Source organism: Micropterus dolomieu, linkage group LG18, assembly GCF_021292245.1.
Source record: "Micropterus dolomieu isolate WLL.071019.BEF.003 ecotype Adirondacks linkage group LG18, ASM2129224v1, whole genome shotgun sequence".
In the NCBI taxonomy this organism is placed as follows: Eukaryota; Metazoa; Chordata; class Actinopteri; order Centrarchiformes; family Centrarchidae; genus Micropterus; species Micropterus dolomieu.
Window position 1 is genome coordinate 20,838,709 of NC_060167.1, and position 20,600 is coordinate 20,859,308.

Below are 20,600 nucleotides of genomic sequence, written 5' to 3' on the forward strand. Positions count from 1 at the left end.
AGTCCCTGTGTCACATGACTTGGAAGCTATTGAAAAAAAACAGCACTTTTTTCAATAAATTATGAATAAATATTCATATAAATTCGAATATGCACTCAAATCAAATATGAAGGGGTGTGTCTCATTTGCCTAGTATAGTACTACAATTCGGCATTGGTTTGAAGTCCCTGTGTCACATGACTTGGAAGCTATTGAAAAAAAACAGCACTTTTTTCAATAAATTATGAATAAATATTCATATAAATTCGAATATGCACTCAAATCAAATATGAAGGGGTGTGTCTCATTTGCCTAGTATAGTACTACAATTCGGCATCGGTTTGAAATCCCTGTGTCACATGACTTGGAAGCTATTGAAATAAATAATGATTTTCCCATAACACTGTTCTCACAATTGTAATTTATTGATGGTCCCTAAGCTAACCCCCGTTGGTTAAAAGCGAGCCATCAGAGGTGAGCTAACCGCACTTATACAACCGTCACTGGGTGAACTGACTAAAAAGCTGTCACTGGATCCTGGGTGAATGTCTGTCGAATATCCAACTTAAAACTAATTTCACCGCGGTGTTCAGAGCAGTGTTTTCTGTGGGAGATGGGAACTTCCTTTGGGCTGGACTTTGGGCTTTTACATGCACAAAATATATATATATAACTCAATAAAGGAGAGGGAAAAGGCCAAAAAGCATAATACCACCTCTTTAATTTACGACGACTGCAGGACTCGCACGCTTTTTTGTGTCCGTTACAGACGAAGGCCGGCCAGCAGGATAACACAGAGGTTGAAGTGGCTCGTTGCTCCAGAGGGCAGTATTTTGGAGAGCTGGCGCTGGTCACCAACAAACCTCGTGCAGCATCAGTTTATGCTGTGGGAGAAACCAAATGTTTAGGTATGTCAAACACACCAGTGTTTGTGTTTCTTTGTTCCAGGACTAACAGCACATTCACTCTCAATGAAAGATACTGGCTGCATGCTGGACTCTGGTTGGGCTGGTGAGCAGCAGGCCTACAGGGGATGTAAACACAGTAACTCACAGGTTGTGGCCGTTTTATCAGGTGCTCCAATCTGTCAACAACACTAACAACTAGCCATGCCCAACCCTCCAACCTCATCGGACAAGGGCTCCCCCTCATCACAAATTATTAAGAATTATTAAGACATACTCAGTATTAGGCAGATAGAGAAGTGTAATTGAAGAAGCAAGTCTTGGCTACGCCTACTCCGATCCACAGGCTTAAACAAACTTCACAAGATGTCCCACAGTGTATGAAGTTGATACACAAAGGGAATTAATGGTGCCTCTTTAAAAACCTGATGATTTTATTGATTTCCAATTTCAAAGACTCAAGCTGTACAGTTTGTAGAGGATTACAGAGTTAATAGAGACAGTTTGGACAAATCGAGACAATTAATCTGGATTCCTGCTGTTTCACTGCGCTTACAATTAAATTATATCTAGAGATGGACACAAATACATCAAAAAGTATCTTAAGTAATTAAGGAATTTAGTAGCTTCAAAGTCTGACCTCAATCCACCTACATTGAAAAGATGAGCTCTGCTAATTTCCAACTTCATAGTTGTGAATTGGCCAATTGGGATATGTTAGAGTTGGTAGGCTGCGAATTCAGGGGTGCGTGCGGGGTGGTTTCTAGCTAGTATTTGTGTGTGTGCAGTATCTGCATTTGCATCAAACACCACAGCAGCTTCTTTCCTCCAGCTACTGTTCATGAGGAACAAAAAATAAATATGGTATTTGTCAACGAGCGTGTTGCTGGACCTGACGGGACATGCCAGGTGATTCACTTGCATTAATCCAAAGACTGTGGGCTTATTGTTTGTACTGTTTAAACCTGGGGATAAAATGGGTCTTATTTGAGAATAAAATGACATCTTAAAGTATTTTGTTAAAGCTACATCGGATTTCTTTCTGCCCAGCAAAATACAAATTACAAAATACTCAAGAGTAATTAAATAGGTATTTTAAATACATTTAATTTAAATACTCCCCATCTCTGATTATATTGACTAATAGTTTGTTTTCCTTTTAACCTTCTGTTTAACATCATATTGATCCTCTTCAGCAAATGTTTCTATATTAAAACATGACCTGTGTGCTGTTAGTAGTGGACCCTAATTATGGCAGGACGTAAAAGACTGTCTTTTACACGACCAAACATATCTCTCACTGGAAAATTATTTGTACACCAAGCGTTACTGTTCTGGAAACTGCATACTGCGTCTGGTGGACCGGAAAGCAAAAACTTGCAATGGGATGATGTAATCTTAATTCACTTTCCATTTCTTTCAGTAATTGACATCCAGGCTTTTGAGCGTTTGCTGGGACCCTGTATGGACATCATGAAGAGGAACATTTCCCAGTATGAAGACCAGCTGGTGGCACTGTTTGGCTCCAGTCTGGATTTAAAACACTAGGGCCTATAATTTCAAAATAAAGTAATACATAAGCCAAACATAGTGATAGTGCATGTAACGCATGATTACCTTCCCCTTGAATATTCAGTCTTGTTATGTTCCTTGTAACGAGTTATGAATGTTTAGGTTGTGAATAGGATAAATACTGTATGTTTCTTGTGTGATAATTACCCGGAGTAAATCTAGACTGCAGAAAAGTCTGTGCTTAAATATACCTCATTGGATAAGTCAGTTTACAGCCGGTGAGCTTCAGTTAATCTGCTGACAGTACAGTACCGAGCGGACCATCATACTGAACCTACCGAGTACCCACTACTCATGCTCAAACCCCATTGGCTCACAGAACTGGAGCCTCAGGAGGGAGGGGTTTTTGAGGTTCTCCTGACTTTCCTGAGTTGGAAATCCTACTTAAGACTACACTATAAACTCTTTAGGGAAGTGTTTACTGAGGCAATAAATCAAGTGGGAAATAGGGCCATCTTGTCATTGACTCCAGTGCAATCAGCTTTCTTTTTGCAACCAGTGGAGTCGCCCCCTGCTGGCCATAAGAAAGAATGCAGGATTAAGGCACTTCCACATTGGCTTCATTTTAAAACCTGGAGGTTCCCACTTTATCGACCACAAGTCCATGACCGACTCCTTTTATACAGCTACTGATTTATCATTTCATGTGTTGTTCCTTGTCTACTGTATATAGGTGTGATCTTTTGACATGTGACAGTAGGAAAAGCACAGGTATAAATAATAAAGTTAACGATGGCTGAATTTTTTTAGCTGCTTCAGTTTCAGTGTCCTGGTATTGTGCATACTGTCTCACGGTCATGGCTCACTGGGCCACTTAAACAGAACAGAGCCGTCATTCATACTGTGATGTGCTTTTCTTACTATGACAAAATAAAATGGCCGCTTTTCTGAATTATCACAATCATTAAGTGACAGTTTTTCCATCCGAAGAGTAGGCCTACTCCACCGATTTAGCATTGTACTACTGTTACACTGTCAGACTCATAAAACCGGTTTAAAAAAATACACATCACAATTGTTGCAGCAAAACCAGAGATTGGGGCTGCGATTCATTAGTCATTCAAACAAGCTCCCCAAGCGTTATTAGTGTCGCTCCATTTGTCTGAAAAACTGAAGTGAACTTGGTGAGATCGACTTTCGGAGGTCACATCACCCACAATGCTTTGCAGTTATGCATTTAGTGCAAGCAAATATATCCATGTTCAGGTGGTAGTAATGTAGTAGGCTCCATATAACTCCAGTTGCCTAGTTACCAGAAAAATCTCATTGATGGCTGGATATTTCACAGAAAAATGTCATAACTAACTGCACTTGAATTGTTGCGCTGTTCAGCTTGTGAGTCCTTTATTGCCAACATCATCTGTTAACCCATAGAATAGTTGCTGTTTTGGAAGATATTAACTTGTTGCAACAATATTTATGATAATCATAATACAAATCACAGACAGACATTTCTGATGCAACTAATTACAAAGTGTCGATGTATTGCAATTATTATTTTGATTTCCAATGATTTGTGAAAAGCAGTACAGCACTAAGCCTACAACTGGCGGTCGACCCATGAGAGTTTGGACTGAAAGTGTACAAGGACATGCGCTTCCCATTTAAATGCGCCGTTCACTTCCCTTCTGCTGCGACGTATGCCATTTTGTAATACCAAGGGCTGAGGAACTACTAATGAAACACAGCTGTTTTCTTTTAATTGCATGCATTCTTCTTCTTTGTCAAACCTTGCTGCCTACATTCCCCACAGTGCAACTCGACAGCTGATAGCTCAGTTGGAGAAATAGATGTGGTATGCTAATAGTGGATGAGAAGCAGGCTACATAAGTCTGGAAACATTACCTTTTTAAAGATTTTTTTGTTCATTTTCTAACTTGTGCTCTTTCCACCCAACAGTTATCACACTTCTTGTAGGTCCCCCTAAAGCCACAAGAAGCTGTATACAATTTATATATGTTAATTTATATATGCAGTTGTAACTCCCAAACTTAAAGCAGTCGTTTTTTTTAGAGTTTGCTGAAATGCTAGAATTGCATCAAGGTGTCATAAGTTTTAGTCCAAATTCAAACACAAACTGAACAGGCAGACTTTTTACAGTTGCTTTCATAAAAGGTACAATGGTAGTACAGCTGAGGTCTCTTTAGTTTGCAAATTATATGTAAATGATTTATAACCGGCATGCACACAATGTTAATTTGCTGTTTTTGTGCTGCTCAATCACCACGTGATTACTGAATAATGCAAAGTGCTGTACCATTTTCCAAATTTTTCCAAAAAAGGCAAATATTATATAATAAGCAAATGTTAACACCCCTGTCTGTTGTATGGTATGAAACTCAAGTAACCTTGTTTTTAATAAATGGCATGTCTTCAGTGTTAAAGTGAGTGAAAATTCTTGGCAAATAACACCTTAAATGGCAAAATAAAGGATTATGTCTTATATATTCAAGTTTTCTGGAGTTTGTTTTATTTGAGATACAAAATATGAAGTGCCATCAGCAGACTCCACATGAGAGTCTGCCAACTTTCTTGTGTTACAAGTATTTACATCCAAAGAAAATCAAGGATAGCCATCTAAATTTCCACACTCTGCGTTCTGGTATGTCCCAGCGTTCAAGTCTCTGTCAAGTTGTCCAAGTTCCATTTTGAAAGTTTAAATATTTAAAATATTTACAAAGTCCTGTATTCAAAACCCCCCAAATCATACTGTAGCTTGTTCAACGCAAAGGCAGGTTTCAGAGGTGTAACTGCTTCAGTAGTTTGAGAAAATGAGCAGAGCTGGTGGAATTAATGGAGCTGTTAAACGAAAGTGGTCCTCTACAGGGTCTCCATAGTTTTACAAGTTAATTCTTCCTCTTCTAAAGAAAGCCTGGACGAGGAAGTCTGTACATAATCATTTAAAATTATAAAATGTCTTTTTAGCCATTGCGGTACAATAGCTTCAATGATCCTCTGTTGTGAAGAAATGCATTTGACGATCAATAAAAGACAGATGAAAGAAAAAGGCCACCCAGATAGTCACTCACTTGTTCATCAAATATCCTGATTTTTTTTCTTCAGAGCATCTCCGAACATTAAAATAAAACTCCAATAAATAGAAATACAGCAGAAATGGTCAAATAAGACTGATTCTGGTTTGGTCCATCCCTGAGTTCTTTTGAGAAGGACAAAAATACCAGAGTGACAGACAAAAAAAAAAAAAAAGAGAGACTGCTGGAGAGAAAAAAAAAATAAAAATAAAAAAAAAATAAAGGTACAATCCTACACATTCCCACATGTCTGGGGGAAAAGAACAAACTAATTCTCATATTCCTCTGGTTTCCTGAGGCTCATCAGCAAGAACATCCATCAATGGGAGGACAGTTCCCAGCAGTGACGGTTACACAGAGGTGATGACAATCATGAGGTGTGGTGAGATGCTGGAGATCCTGTTAAGAAGGTCAGGGGCGAGCTGGGATAAATGGCTCTCTGAAAATTCGCATGGTGGGAAAATCTGTAGCACGTAGGCAGGCTGGGGAAAGAAATACAAAAACATCAATTAGACATTTGAAGTTACAGAGAACCATAAAGAAAGATTCCCAGTCAAACCAGGCTTATGTAAGAAAGTCTCCCTCCAGGCCCTGGTGAGCATAGTTTCCAGGTTTAGCTTCACCTCAGGCTGAACCACTGTTACAAGTTCCTCCCTGAACTTATTATGCACTTAAAATGTGAGGTCAGATCTTTTTCAGTCTTTCGTATTTTAGTATAATTTGTCATTTTAAATACACTGAAATTAAAATAAAGCTATTATCACATTTCACCATCTGTTCTCTCTTTAAATGTCACAGTGGAATATTACACACACACACACACACGTACATATATACATATACACACATAAAAATAAACATTTACAAATATCATCTCTCACCTGATTGGAACCTGGGTTGGGGATATTGATGATACCAGCAGCCAACTTTGTCTGCAAGTAGTTTATGAAAGCGGCCTTAAGAGCTTGAGTCTGGTTTAGGACATCGTCCTGATCTCGTCCACATGGCAGAGCAAGGAGAAGACAGAAGTCACTGTCCCCCTGTAGAAGGGAAAAAAGGTTAACAGTTGTTAACAGACTATATTCAATGAAGCAGAAAAATTTGATTATTCTAAAGATTATTTTGTATTAACATGACAAATAATTTCCCCAAAATAGATATCCAAAACTTGTCTTAATATTTCAATTATTTATTCAATCACCACCCTGAAAAGAGACAAAGCATATTAGAATAATAACAAAATACCATAAAACTTTGATTAATAGCCCAGGCTTTTATTAGCTAAAATCACTGAATTGACCCTGCCTATATCTGTAAATGCTCCGTACTTGTATAGTGCCTTTCTAGTCTTTTCGACTACTCAAAGCGCTTTTACACTACATCTGCATTCACCAGTCACACACATTCATACACTGAGCCTAAGTGCTCAAACGGAAACTAACATTCACACTCACTCATACACTGGCGGAATAGCCGCCAGGGGCAATTCGGGGTTCAGTATCTTGCCCAAGGACACTTCGACACGCAACCAGGGGGAGCCAGGGATTGAACCTTCCGATTAACGGCCAACCCGCTCTACCTCCTGAGCCACAGCCGCCACAGCCGCCCAGCTGGCACAGGCCTTTAATTCCTTTTGCACAAAACTGAAACTACTATGAAACTGTTTATTTTAAACAGAATAATACAATCATTAATTTGATCTAGCTCCGACAGACGGCTTATGCGCTGTTATTTTGAAGTACCATCACAACAACAACATGGTGCAGGATGAGAGAAGTTAGCAGACAGAGCGATGGACTTCACATGACAGGATTCACAACTTTTATAAATTTTTATGGAAAGCCGTTTCGATTCTTTTGATCAGTGGACCCTTACAGACACATTTGGGCTTAACGAGCGGACTTAATGAGCGCTTCAAAGCAGTTATCACTTTTTTCTTATACCAGGCAGGTTACACCGGTAATACTATAAGAATTAGACTTTGGGGCTTGTTTCCCTTAAATGAACTGAACTATTGAATTGTGGAGAATCTAACCGATCTAACGATGAGGAGCATGTCCATACTGACATACTGACCTTATGTTTAAACATTAATATTTGTATACCGATCTAAGCAGCTTAGAAGCAGCTAAAGCCAGCGACCATGCAGGGTTTAAGAGGTTTTATACAGCCAAAGAACTTCTAGAAAAACTAGACCAGGCGTTAAACTGAGGCAGCGTATATTTGTCAAAATGTGTTCCCACACCAGGCCAGTAAATGGGCTAGGCGGCTATTTAGGGCTCCGCTATTGAAGTTTTACGATATCTTAAAATTTGTCTAATTTCCTAGTCACTGCTGTATTACAATTTGTGGGTGATCAGATAGTGCTTTACCCTGAACTGAATCTATCCGTTTGTGAACGTGAACTCGTGCATTGCTGAGTTAAACTCAATATAAAACTACTAAAATAACAGAAAGGAGTAACACACAATGAAGAAAGGTAGTGCAAGCAAACAATGTCAGGTGGAACTTGGGAATCACTTTCTGGCTGAGCACATTGTTGGGTATCCATCTAAAATACTCCCAGACTTTAGCTTATCGTACTCATGGGCAATCCCTGCTTAGACCGGACTTCACACTTCATTGCGATGCACAGACACATGTTTCAGAAATCAATGTATTTCTGTAATCAATGACTTTGATTAGATCGACGAATCGCCCCAGCCCTAAAGAAAAAAAGACATACTGTCATTCTTCGGGCCACACTCTCCAGTTGTGAAGCCTCTAGTCTCATTCTCTGGACAATCCTCAGCAATGCGCCTCCTTCTTGTAGGGGCAGTGATCGATGAGCCAAAGCTTTGTTGCCACAGACAAAATGCAACTGGACTGCAGCTGTGTCATTCTTCAGTGCCAGCAGGCCTTGCCACACAATAGGGTATTTCTGTTTAAATATGAGACAAAACAAATACAAGTATGTCAGACAACGCCAGCTCTTGTTCACGCCAACAACCCTGAACACAACTTAAAAACTGTTGTGATGATTTTTGTCTTACCGTGAGCAACTGCACCATATTAACAGGCTGCGTCATCTTGCCATCTGGGTTTGTCTGGACGTCTGCACCCTAAGGATTCAAGAAAATTGTGTAATGTTTCATTAACAGTTTCAACCAACATTCACAATTGGCCGGTCTTTTATTATCAACCTCAGTTTATATTAAGGGGTTAGACTGAAAATTAGAAAAGACTCTCAGTATAATGCTGAACAATTAAACAATAGCTTTCAAAATGACTAAAGATAAATCAACACCTCTCTTAAACAGTCTCAACATAAACTGAACATTATGACCTTCGTGCAGGTAGGATCAATTGAAGGACTGCTGTATTAGACTGAGTTAGTTTAAGCTAGGTGTAGCTAATAAACTGCAGCGAACTCACCATGGTTGGTGTGACACTCAGTGGTGGCTGGGTAAGTCCAGCAGGAGACGTCTCTGGTATTTGAGAATGGATGCCTCTTGGATTTGAGTACATCCCGGAGTAATCTGGGAAGGAGCCACTAGGTCCTGGAGTTATTATCTGAACTCTCTGGGGAGATGCCATTGCTTGCCCAGATGGTCGGATCCCCATCATTCCATCTTTAGGAAGAGGAGAGTGTGGCCTCTTTGCCTCTAATGGCTTTGTTATATCCTTCTCAGCCACACCTTTAGGCAAAACATGTGCTCTTGGAGACAAGGATAATGGCAGGTTGGAAACTGTCTCTTGAATGTGTCCAGAATGAGGGTCTGTGGCAGAACGCTCTCCCTGTTGGTGCATGAGAATGCGGATATCCCTTTGCGCCATGTATGTTTCTAACTGGGAACCACTCCGCAAGGGCCCGCGAGGATCTGACTGCATAGTCTCCGGTTTTAGCTGTGTGGCAGATTGTCTTCCTGGAGTCGGGTGGAAGCGTCTGCCGTCTTCCTGTTCCCCCTCATGACTCCTCAAAGAACTGGGGTTTACCTTGAGAACCTTGTCTCTGCCAGCAGCTTGTGGGGAGGTGGCCCGTGGCTGCATGGGTCCAGACCAGGAAAGAGACTCACTATGCATCCCATAGCTCATCACAGAGAGAGGTGGGGTATTGACCCGAACATCTCCTTGGACAAGATGCCCCACTGGAATTGATTGGGTAACACGGTGAGGAGACATCCGTCCCAAGCCTCCAGGTACACTGTGAGGTGGCATGATAACGGACTGCTCTGGATGATGTACACCAGTAATAAACTGTTGCATGGCTGGAAGACCACTGGACAACATCACTGGTATGCCCTTTGGTGATGAGGAGCCAATGGGTGACACTTTAGTAAACGGGGAGTGCGGATGACCTGACTTGCGAGGTGATCGTGGTTCCTGTTTGACCCCACCGATATGCGAGGGAGCTCTGTCACCAGGTGCGGTAACAAAACCTACATGGTTGCCAGGTGGAGAGGGCAAATGGGGGCTTATCGCAGGACTTATAGCAGAGGTCCAAGATGGTTTAGCTCCATCTGTACTATGAGGATCAGCACTGTCCATTTTCTTTTGATGTTTTATTGGCATGTAGTCTTGATGGTAACCCATCACCTGCTGGTTACCCTGTGTGAGACGCTTCACTACTCCTTGAGGTCCAGATTGGTAAGCAGATTCCATCTTTTCCAAACCAGTGCTTTCTTGTTTAATAGAAGACAAATTTGACTGCATCTTACCAGGATGCCCATGATCTGTCTGCAATAAAGGACCCTTTTGAAGTCCTGAATGAGAATGACCATACATTTCCTGTTTTATCTGGGGCATGGATACCAGCTGCTGAGATTCCATGTCACCTACTGTTGCTTGTGGGATCTGACTTATTTTTGCACTAATCCTCTGTGGTCCCTCTGTTTTCTGGCCAGAGTGGCTCAATACTACCACTCCTTCAGACGTATTTACTCTCAAACCTGGGAACGATCCTGTACCAAGACTGGGGCTCTCAACAATGAAGCGTGCAGCACTTCCCCCCTCATCACCGACAGATGGCCCATGGTATGATCCAGTCTCATCTTTGCTGGACCTATAGGATGTTTTGGGTAGAACCATGTCCACACAGGGATTTCCAATGTTCATGTTTACTTTGTCCTCAGGCTCAGGAGGGTTGCAAACACGACTGATAACAGACGTTGCAGTGGATGCAATAACAGAGATCACAGATTTTGTCTCAGGAGATGGTAGTGAGGGTGGAGGTCGAACAACAGGCGGAGCTGGATGAGCTGGCATTCTACTATCACATAGTGGTGACTTATTTGGCACAACAGCTGATGAAGTATTACTTTCAGTGGGGTTTGGATCACGCAGGGTGAGCAGATTACTAGGAATAGAACTAATACCAGGCACTGAAGCATTTGTGTGTTTCATAAGAATCTGTCTCAAGTCACTTGTTCCATGATCTATATCCAAGTTTTCTGAGTCTGAAGGTAAAGGCTGGTTTTCCTTGGATGCAAATGGTATGACAGGTGAGGAGGAGACTCCTGTATCTTTAGCCTGGTGGCGCCAATCTGGCGGAGACACAGGAATTCTAACTGTTTGAATGGGTCTGATATTTGGCCTGTTAGCTAGAGGAGACAGGGAAGGGGAGACGCACTCAGGTGGCACCTGAGACTTTGGGCATATTTGACTCTTAGACTGGAGGTTAACAGATGTAAGATGCTGAATGTGTTCTTCAGAAGACAACTCCAACTCTGCGTTTTCATCTGTAGCTTTGACAGCTGAAGGCTGTGGTTCTGAGGTCTTCCAAGTAGTAGAAGTAATAACTCCAGCAGTTGCTGCTGATAAGTTTGTTTCAGGGATAGTCCTTACACTGGAATTTGTGTTTTCTGCTAAAGGAGTTGACAATTCCTCACTTATTGACTGCCCTTCCTTTGAATCTTTTCTTACTTGCTTTTGGCCTTTAGAACGTTTAGTTGTTTTAGGTCTTCCCTTGGTGCTTCCCTTTTTGGGCGTGGTTGGGAAGACAGGCTCCTCCTGTATTGCAGGTGTATTTGTTTCAGGTTCATCTTCCTTGGCAGGCGGAATTAAGTCTTGAATCTCCGGTTCTGAACTTACAGCTGTACTTGGTGGAACCGTTTGAGTTACAGATACAGTTGCTTCCTCGGCAGTTATCGAGTCAATAGCAGCCATGAGTTCTGTCTCGCTAGCTGGATTGGAAGATTTTTCTTCCACTAGGTCACTTTTTACTTCTCTACGTGGGACAGATGGTGCAGGGGATTCTGTTGGAAAAGCTGGATCTGTAAGTTTAGCAATGTTTTCCACCGCCTGCTCCAATTCCAGCTCTTGTGAAATTAAGCTTTTTGGTGTTTCCAGGAGCTCTCTCTTTTCTAAATTGGCATCTTCCTTGTCTTCATTTTGGGAGCCTTCTATGTTAGAATCAGTGGACTTTAAAACATGATCACTGTGGTCACCAGATCTTGACTTTTTAGAAGAATCCTCTTGATTCACAACCTCATCATCCCCCAACTGAAGAAGATCTTTGACCTCTGTGACATTTAGTCTTATTTTGAGGTTCTTGAGGACAGGAGACTTGGGAGTCCTTGTCAACTTGGTTTTTCCTCTAACAATCCTGTCTTTTTCCAAGGTGGGTTTCTCTTCTGAAACTGGGGAATTCCCATTTGATTTACCTTCACAAGCATTTTCATCTTTATCTCTGCCCAATTCTCTTCCTTGTTTGTCTTTCTCCTCTTTCTTTTGGTCAACTTTTATTGATGGTTCTTCTTTACATGAACTTGAATCTTGCAAAGACGAGGAATCTTCATCGGTGAGATTAATTTCCTGGTCATCATCCTCAGCCACCTCAGTTTTTTCACCTTTCCTTGTTGACCCAGATCCTAGGACTGTGGACATCTGACTTGATGAACTCTTTGAACCATGAGGGGATGTTTTCCCTTTTGCCACTCTAGGAATTCTTTCACCACTTTCTGATTCGTTTGAATCAGTGTCTTTATTGTCCATTTTAGATTTTTCTACTTTAACTGTTGAACTTTCATCACTTTGTCTGCGATTCTTGGGAGGACGGCCCCGTTTAGTTACAGGGGCTGGAGCAGGTGTATCCTGTTCGATATTTTGTTGTGTTGCATCTTTGTCTGTACCTCGTTTCCGTGCAGAGCGTGGTGACTCTGTCATTTCCTTTCCAAAACGAACTGGCGCATCATCTTCAACTGGGGTGGCATACCGAGATTTAACATTTCGTCTTGCTCTGGGTAATGGTATGTTCTGCTCCAACATGTCAGGATCTGATCCATGAATAGGAGATTTTCCTGTGGACTTTGATTCTGCTCTTGGGGATGATCCACGTTTCAGCTTTTCTTTGTCGATGCGCTCACTCTTGCGTGTTGCTTGTTTCTCTGAACCGGAGGTAGACATGACGGGAACTGGAGCAACTTGAGCAGGGGATTGTTTGCACTTTTTATTTTTCATTTCTTTAGTTTTATGCTCTTTCTCAGGTGAGACTGGCTCGTCATTTGTGTCATTATCAATAGGAATCTGCACTTTACTAACTTGAAGTTTCTTCTCTCCCTCAGGCTCCACTACTGCTTTACAAGTAGAATGATTTTCTTTCTTGACTATATCCACCTCCTCTACAAGACTAGGTGGTATGGGACTAGTGGCTTTCGGCACTTCTGGATGTCTTGTCTCAGAATCCAGCTCTGCTTCAGAACCGCTAACAAACTCCCCTTGAGAATCGCTGGGGACTGTTTTTTCTGTATTGAGAGGTTTAACATCCTCAGTTACAATATCCAATTTTCTTTCAGAGGGAGAAAGTTTACATTGATCCACTGAATATCTGGGTTCGGGTGCTGCAATTGGTGCAGGTTCAGAATCTAATGACTTCTCAGTTGGTGGGTGGTGCATGGGTACAACGGGTTCATTTTCTTTTCCCTCTAGTTTTATGAAAGATACAGGGGGATATGGATCAGGGGTTGGATTTAACGAAGCACATTTCTCTTCTGGTGGAGGAAAGTCTTTGACCACAGACTGGGTGACAGAAGAAGGTGTGAGTCGGGGATCAGAAATCAGCTCTTCAGCAGGACTGATGGGTTTAATTTCTGGCTCCATGATAGATTCTGTTGTTTCAGGTGACTGCATAACTTGCTGCTCTTGAATAGGTGCCTTTTCCACTTTATTCTCATCCACGAGTATTGTGTCTCTTTTTGCCTCTTGCAGCTGTTGGGTTTTATTCTTCTGTTGTTGTAGTCGTGTGAGTTCCAAAAAACGACTATGGAAAAGGACAACTGGCCCTGAGTCAAGTTCACCATCTACGGTCCCTTGCTGACTCGGTTGTTGGTTTTGTGTATGCTCAGGCTCTTCATGTTTGCGTTCCAAGTGTTGAAGTCGTCTAGAGTCCAGCTCAAAGACAGGACTGTGAAGGAAGCGGGAGGCAAATAATTCCCTGCGTTCCTGTTCCTCTGGCTTAGGCTCCTCCTTTCTGTCATCAAGTTTGTCTTCAGATCCACTTCGAATCTTTTTCTTTTTCATGTACCAGGAGGGTGTAGGTCGTGGAGTTGATTCTACCTTTTCAGTATCCTTTCTGTTGCGGAAACTTGCAAAGTGAGAATCATAATCTAAAAAGGACCAGTTATCTTCTCTGGAAGATGAGAGGGATTTTGCACGTTCAAGCAGAGCCTTAGTATCAGGTGTGATGGTCTGGTCGAGAGCAAAGGAGTAGAATTTGTTCCTTTCAAGATGTGCTAGTTTGGGGTCTGAAAACCTGTCAACCCTTGGCCTCTCGGAAAATGGCATAGATGTTGAGGGCACAGGAGAATGGGGTTTGGTCTCTCGGTCCTCCTCAGGGTCGGATCGTACTTCCCCAGGCTCCAAGTCATGCCAAATACCATATTCCAAATGTTTGCGATTGTGAATGTTTTTACTAGGACCTCTAGAAAAGTTCAGGTCAGGTAACAAATCTTGTTTAACTCTGCCCTCCCATCTCTTTTGTTGCTCTTCTTCCACACTAAGTATAGGCGTGTTTGGTTTTAGTACCTGTGTGTTGTGTGTTCTTTTCACCAACAGCTCCAAATCTGGGTGAATTTTTTCCTCATTTCTACTCAACTCTTTCTGAGAAGGATCCACAAAGTCCTCATCTGCATGGTGAGAGAAGTGCTGATGTCCTGGAGATGTGGTGTTGTTCCAGTCAGGATCTTCACTTTTTTGTCTAAAGCTCCGGTAGACACGCTCTCTCTTAATCCCTGAATCAGCTTCAAATTGGTCTAGTTTCTTAAGTTTGTGAGATGGGAAATTATCTGTAACATCCTCAGGAGGTTTACCAACTTCATGCACAAGACTGCGATGCTCCAAATCCTCTGTTTCACTTCCTTGGGGACTTCCTGGTTTGTCAGGTTTGTCAGACTCACGCTGCTGTTGCTGCAACCGTCTATTTTTCTCCATTTGCTTGCGGTAACTCTGAGAGAGGTCAATGTCAACATGGTCTTCCCTGTTCTTAACACTTTTGTCAGTGTCAGCATTCTGAGTACCAAATTTGAAAGTAGCAAGGTGTTCTTGTTCTCTTACACTGCTCTGGTCTGTAATCCCCTCATGTGAAAACCTTCTGGATGAAGTGTGCCCTGGATGTCGTTTTGACTCTAGTGGGTCCAAAGATCCCTCAGATTTCTCTCTTTGTCCTCTAAGGTCCTCTTGACCATCCTTCTGAGTGCCACTCACAGGTTTGAGTCTTGAATCTCTCCTTTGAGAATCTTTGTGTTTGTCAGTGTCTGACTCTTTCAAATATGTGCTACTAGCACCAAAGTCAGCAGACTGAATACCGTCCTCCTCCTCATGCCTGCTTCTTTTCTGACGAATAGTCCTTCCACCAGAATCAGCAAAGCGCCTTTTTCTTGCAGCAAGGCGATCTGAATCCACTGCCGACTCTTTCCCATCATTTCCAATATCAGACTTCTGATGTTTCTTGAGTCGATTTTTTCCATCCAAGTCTGAATTCTCACCTTTACTCATTTCAGATTTTTCACTTTTTACAGAGTCATGATGAGCAACTGACAACTGATTTCCGGTAAGAGACTCACCATCACCCTTACATTTCTGCCTCTCATGAGCATCTTGGTCTGATCCCCTCCCTCTTCCAGACCCTCCATCAACACCAGTCTCAAGCTCTGTTTCAGGCAGTGGGTTGGATGGGGATTGCCCCTTTGCTTTCCTTGATTTAATCTTCTCAGCTTTGTCCTTGTCACCTTTCTCTTTTCGTTTTGCACGTTTGGTTTTCTCAGCACCGGCCACACGATCTGGTTGACTGCTCTTCTCACTCTTGGAGGCATGTTCCAGCAGGGTCTTTTCAGATTTGTCAAAGTGTGGTGGTGACATTGAGCTCACACTACCACTTCGCTCAGAGGACTGGCTGTAAACCCTACGTTCGGAATCTCTTGGAGCACGATCAGATGATGAAGGTGACACTGTAGGAGTAATAGGTCGCCTTGGATGGGAAGGGCTCCACCTGCTGCGGTCAGCCTCAAAACGTTCTCGCTCTCTTTCTCTCTCCCTCTGAATATATGTGTATTTTCGAATGTCTTGCTCAAAGGGGTCTCTGTAGTCCCTGTAGTCTCTTGGGTCTTCATGATAACGTGGGTCAAAGTGATCCCCCTGATAATGTTCCAATTCAGGAAAACGATCTCTGCTGCGGGTAGCATAGTCTCTCCGTGCATCCTCTGGATAGAGGCCAGGGGTTCGTATATTCTCATAGTAAGCCCTTTCTGCTGTAAATTCATGGTATGGGGGTCTGCGTTCCTCTCTGTAGATTCAATGGAGAGAAAAGTAATGAATTTTAAGTGATTGGATATTTTGCAATGGAATTGAGATTCTAAAGATTATCAGTCCGCATACGACACATTTTTGTCTGGGTTAATTTCATTTGAAAGAACTGTTCAAAATAGCAATCTTAGAAATTCTATTTACTGACCATTTTCTGACATACAAAAGTGACAGTGGGGGACATTCTTGCAATCAACAACATGGGCAATTTACCGTCGCTCAGTAGGAATTTCATAAAAGTCTCTAATGTCTTGACCAGATGACTGCATAGATCGGTAGAATGCCATCTGACTCTCTTGACTTGCAAAATCCACCTTTCATAAAGAAAAAAAGTTGTTAAAACACAAAATGTATATACATATACACAATACTATTTAATAATCAACCCAATAGCTGTTATTATTTACCTTAATTTTATTGCCACCAATCTTCCAACCTTTGGTCTCCCTTACAGCTGCCTGAGCAAAGTCCGTGTTGTTGTACAAGATGAGGGCCATCCCTTTCAATCTATCAAACACAACCTAAAAAGGAAAAAAACACACATTTAGTCATTTAAAAAAAACTACACAGCGTTAAAATGCTGCAAATCTTCAGCGAGAGAAAATATAACACTTTACCTTAACTACATGTCCATAGCGGCAGAAATGTCGTGTGAGGTATTGTTCTGTAATGCTGGTTGCCAAACCATCTAGCCAGACACACGTTGTGGGCATACTCTTCCCAAACCCAAGCTTCAAGGAGAAGATGAACATGCAAATTATATACACAGAATCCATGAGGTTAAAAACCTACACAGAGCAGAAATGTTACTATTGTTTATTGTAAAAACACTACCTTTAGTCTGTTGCTCCCCAGATACTCTCCATCCATCTTTTTAATGGCCTTGCAGACACTGGCAATATCAGAATACTGCACAAAGGCATACTGGGGAACTCCATTTACTTTCTTTATGTCAATGTCCTTGAGGAGAAAAGAGAACAATTAGAGACCCATATGAAATGTAAAATGGGCCAATTTAAGGTACACAACTTGCCTACACAGTCTAGCACGGTAGCATACCACAATTTCTCCAAAGCGTTGAAAAATGTCGAGCAGTTGCTGATAACTGGTGGTCTTCTCGAGGTTGCCTATAAACAGTGTCCTTGTGGCCTTTGGGTGGAACTCATCTATCCGCCCATCCAAAGGCCTGAACTCATTTTCACTTTCTGTTTCTGATAGAAGAAGGAGGTTTATCATTAATATCAATGACATGCTGATAAATGTCAAGCACATGTTCTCCACCACCAGCACAACATGTTTTAAACATAAATAATGTTTGTTGAATTATTTGTTAGCACCAATTATTCATCAAGATACTATTTGTCATCACTTACCAGGACCATTCCAGGCAGTGACTTCAATAAGCATGCCAAAGAACAGCTTTCCTTTGGAGACACTGAGGGCTTTCTCTTGATCCTCTTGTTGTCTAAAGAACACCAAACCATAGCGGTCTTCTGATGCTCCATGAATCTGCACTGAGGTCACTTTCCCATGTTTCTTGAATTCATGGAAAAGTCCATCTTTTAAACTTGTGTCTGCAGAAGAAAAAACAAAAGATTACAATTCAAGAGTTTATCTGTGGAAATATTGGAAGCAGAGTGACCTCTATACCAGTGAGAACACAAAATCAATAGCTACCAACCACCAGGTAACAGTGAAAAATGAAGCAACCAAGACAACAAATTAAGTTTAAACAGTTCTGAATTCCAAACATGAAATAGGATTTAAACAGAAAATATGCATCTAAATGGTAAAAACCTTCTTGTCAGGTACAATTTAATTTGCCCTTGGCAAATACTTGACACATACATAACTTTGACACACAAAAAAAACAAAAAAAACACAAACATATACACAAATGGCACATTTACAGACTACTGCTGCATATATTATGCATTAAGATTTACAGTAACAGTAGTCAGGTGATGAATCTCTACCCTCAATTTTATGTCCTCTGGCAACTATTTAAAGCTTTGAGAGGCCGACTTAAAACTTGGAAGCCATGTAGAAACTCACCTGTGGAGCGCACTGGTAAGTTTTGCACTTTAATACCAAAACTTCTGCGTGGCTCATCGGAGTCAAGCACCATAGATGACTGATTAGGTGCGTGTGTAGCTGACGACTGCACAGAGCGTGCGCGAGACCCATCACTTGAGCTGCTATTTGAATCGCTGCCCAAAAAAATTCCCAGAAAACAATGATTACACACTAGTCCCGTTGATGGTTTGCTCATTTACAAAATGTATTGATCCAGTCAACAAACCCACAAAACATGAAGCATTCATATCACAACAAAACAATATGTCACACCTGCCGCTGCCCGTGCTGCTGGTGCTGCTGACAGAATCAGAGCTTGAAGATCTGCTACGAGATCGAGATCTTGGACCTCTCCCGGGGGACAAAGGAGCTCTTTTAGGGGAATGAGGAGTTTTGGGGGTTTGTCCTGTGGTCCGCTGTGGGGAAGGGTGCCTTGACTGTGAGGAATGAGATGACCGGCTCCGACGGTGATGGTAGGTTCTATCGACACGTCGTCCTCTGTCATCTCTGTATAGGTCACGTCTTGTAGAATTAGTAAGAGTGAAGGGGTCTCGGATTCTAGAGTCAAAATGTGGGTCTGATGCCTCAAAGCTTCCTCCAATGGCACTGCTCCCTGGGCCAGCAGCAGCAAACATAGAACGATCTCGGTAATAATCAGCGTTGTAGTGACGCTGTCTGTCGAAAGTGCCACTGCGGTCATGGTGTCCATATGGGCTGTGATCATATGCACGCTCACGGCTTTCTGAGCTACTGTAAAAATAAAAAACAAAAAAAGAACAGGGTAGAGAGGGGAAAAGAGTTACTATGACTGTAAAAAAAAAAACCAACACATCCTGTTAAAGCTATGTTGGCATCTAAATGCACAGTAAGGAAAATCTGACCAGCACAGCAAAGACACAGCTCAGAGCAGGCCAGATAAGATGTGGGGTCAATTTAAGTAGCTTAATACTGGTATAAAGAGCAGTGCCAGTATTAATAATGTAGGGATCCTGTCATTCTAGCCTTTTAAATTCACCAGCCTGTTTCTGTTTGATTTACCATAAAAAATGGTATCCTCTACAGAGTTCAGTTTGTAAACTAAGAACAAATAAGTGTTGATGCTTTTGTGTGTTAAAATAACTACTTTATAACTTTATCAGCAACACGTTTCACAACAAACGTTGCATGATCTTTTAATTCAAATGTGACATTTGGGAATTTACTAGGTTTTAGGGACAAGAGAAGCAAATTCCTCACAACTAGACAAATAAGTTTAATAATTGGACTCTTCAAGGAAGTATTTTTTAAATACTAATATGGATGGCTTCTTTGGCACTGCTACCATCTCTAAAACTGCCAGTAGCCTAAATTGACATTTCAAATGAAATGTCAAGACAAATAACAAGCACAATTTTCTATACATTAAATTCCTAAACAGTCACATGAAACAAAGTCGCCCCGGACTTGGACAGTTGCTACAACCTTCTTTGAAGATCTACTCACACAAACACATAATACATTCACACAAATGTTAAAATGCTTTTCCTAGTCTCTTGCATTTTCTTTAATTTGCAAAAACCAAAACATTGAACACTTTCTGCCCCTCTGATTGTCCAGGGAAACTGATTTCATAGACTGTTCATGAACTATTGCTGATAAGAAAATGAAGATCTCTCACATCAATATTTCTCTAAAATATTCAACAGAATAAATGGCATGCAAAGTTCAGATTAATGTATTTATTGTGAAAACAATACTTTGTAGTGTTTATGTGATGCTGGAAAACAGAGGCACTTATATAAAGAAATGACAATATGTGTATACATATTTTATAAAACAAAAGTTTCCTCTCTTGCATCAAATTAATTCTTTCCCCTAAAAGCAGTGCAAAACCTAAAATTAGACAAAGCACTAAGGAAGGTTAGAGAAAGAAAATATGCAGAGGGCAGAGCAATACCAACCTTTTGGAAAAGAAGTTACTGAAACTAATCCAAATAAAATCTAGGTGGTCAGAATGTGAGAGCCCGAATGAAAAACCAAGGGGAAAAATCAATTGATCTAATTAGGCAAAAACGGTTCTCTTGAATCGCACTGCACGTTATCTTCAAATTCTGTGGAGCACCAAGCCAGTAGATTGTTGATGTATAATCCACTACTTAATTCTCTTCACTGGATGGAAAAAGGGAAAAAACAAAACAATCACAGAAATGGACCTCTTAATGGATTTCACGACATGTGGTAAAAAAAAAAAAAAAAAAAAAAAAAAAAACAATAGGAAAAT

At 41.3% G+C, this 20,600-nt stretch overlaps 2 protein-coding genes across 4 annotated transcripts in view; one reads left to right on the top strand and one right to left on the bottom strand.

The window, feature by feature from the left end:
• Window positions 1–4,881, top strand: part of prkar2ab (protein kinase, cAMP-dependent, regulatory, type II, alpha, B) — an 8,900-nt gene extending 4,019 nt beyond the window's left edge. For all 3 annotated transcript variants that reach the window (XM_046075810.1, XM_046075811.1, XM_046075812.1), the window contains 2 exons: window positions 749–887; window positions 2,308–4,881. In XM_046075810.1, the coding sequence (XP_045931766.1) occupies window positions 749–887; window positions 2,308–2,432 (264 nt within the window). In that variant the 3' untranslated portion in view covers window positions 2,433–4,881. The remainder of the gene's footprint in view (window positions 1–748; window positions 888–2,307) is intronic.
• Window positions 4,882–4,903: 22 nt separating this feature from the next.
• Window positions 4,904–20,600, bottom strand: part of si:ch1073-335m2.2 (msx2-interacting protein) — a 19,055-nt gene continuing 3,358 nt past the window's right edge. Inside the window, exons 3-15 of the mRNA XM_046075777.1 lie at window positions 18,614–19,090; window positions 18,320–18,474; window positions 17,638–17,838; window positions 17,324–17,475; window positions 17,099–17,224; window positions 16,882–16,995; window positions 16,672–16,785; window positions 16,478–16,578; window positions 8,903–16,244; window positions 8,521–8,589; window positions 8,214–8,408; window positions 6,370–6,528; window positions 4,904–5,970 (exon numbers count right to left, since the gene is read on the bottom strand). Coding sequence (XP_045931733.1) covers window positions 5,839–5,970; window positions 6,370–6,528; window positions 8,214–8,408; window positions 8,521–8,589; window positions 8,903–16,244; window positions 16,478–16,578; window positions 16,672–16,785; window positions 16,882–16,995; window positions 17,099–17,224; window positions 17,324–17,475; window positions 17,638–17,838; window positions 18,320–18,474; window positions 18,614–19,090 — 9,337 coding nt within the window. The 3' untranslated portion in view covers window positions 4,904–5,838. The remainder of the gene's footprint in view (window positions 5,971–6,369; window positions 6,529–8,213; window positions 8,409–8,520; window positions 8,590–8,902; window positions 16,245–16,477; window positions 16,579–16,671; window positions 16,786–16,881; window positions 16,996–17,098; window positions 17,225–17,323; window positions 17,476–17,637; window positions 17,839–18,319; window positions 18,475–18,613; window positions 19,091–20,600) is intronic.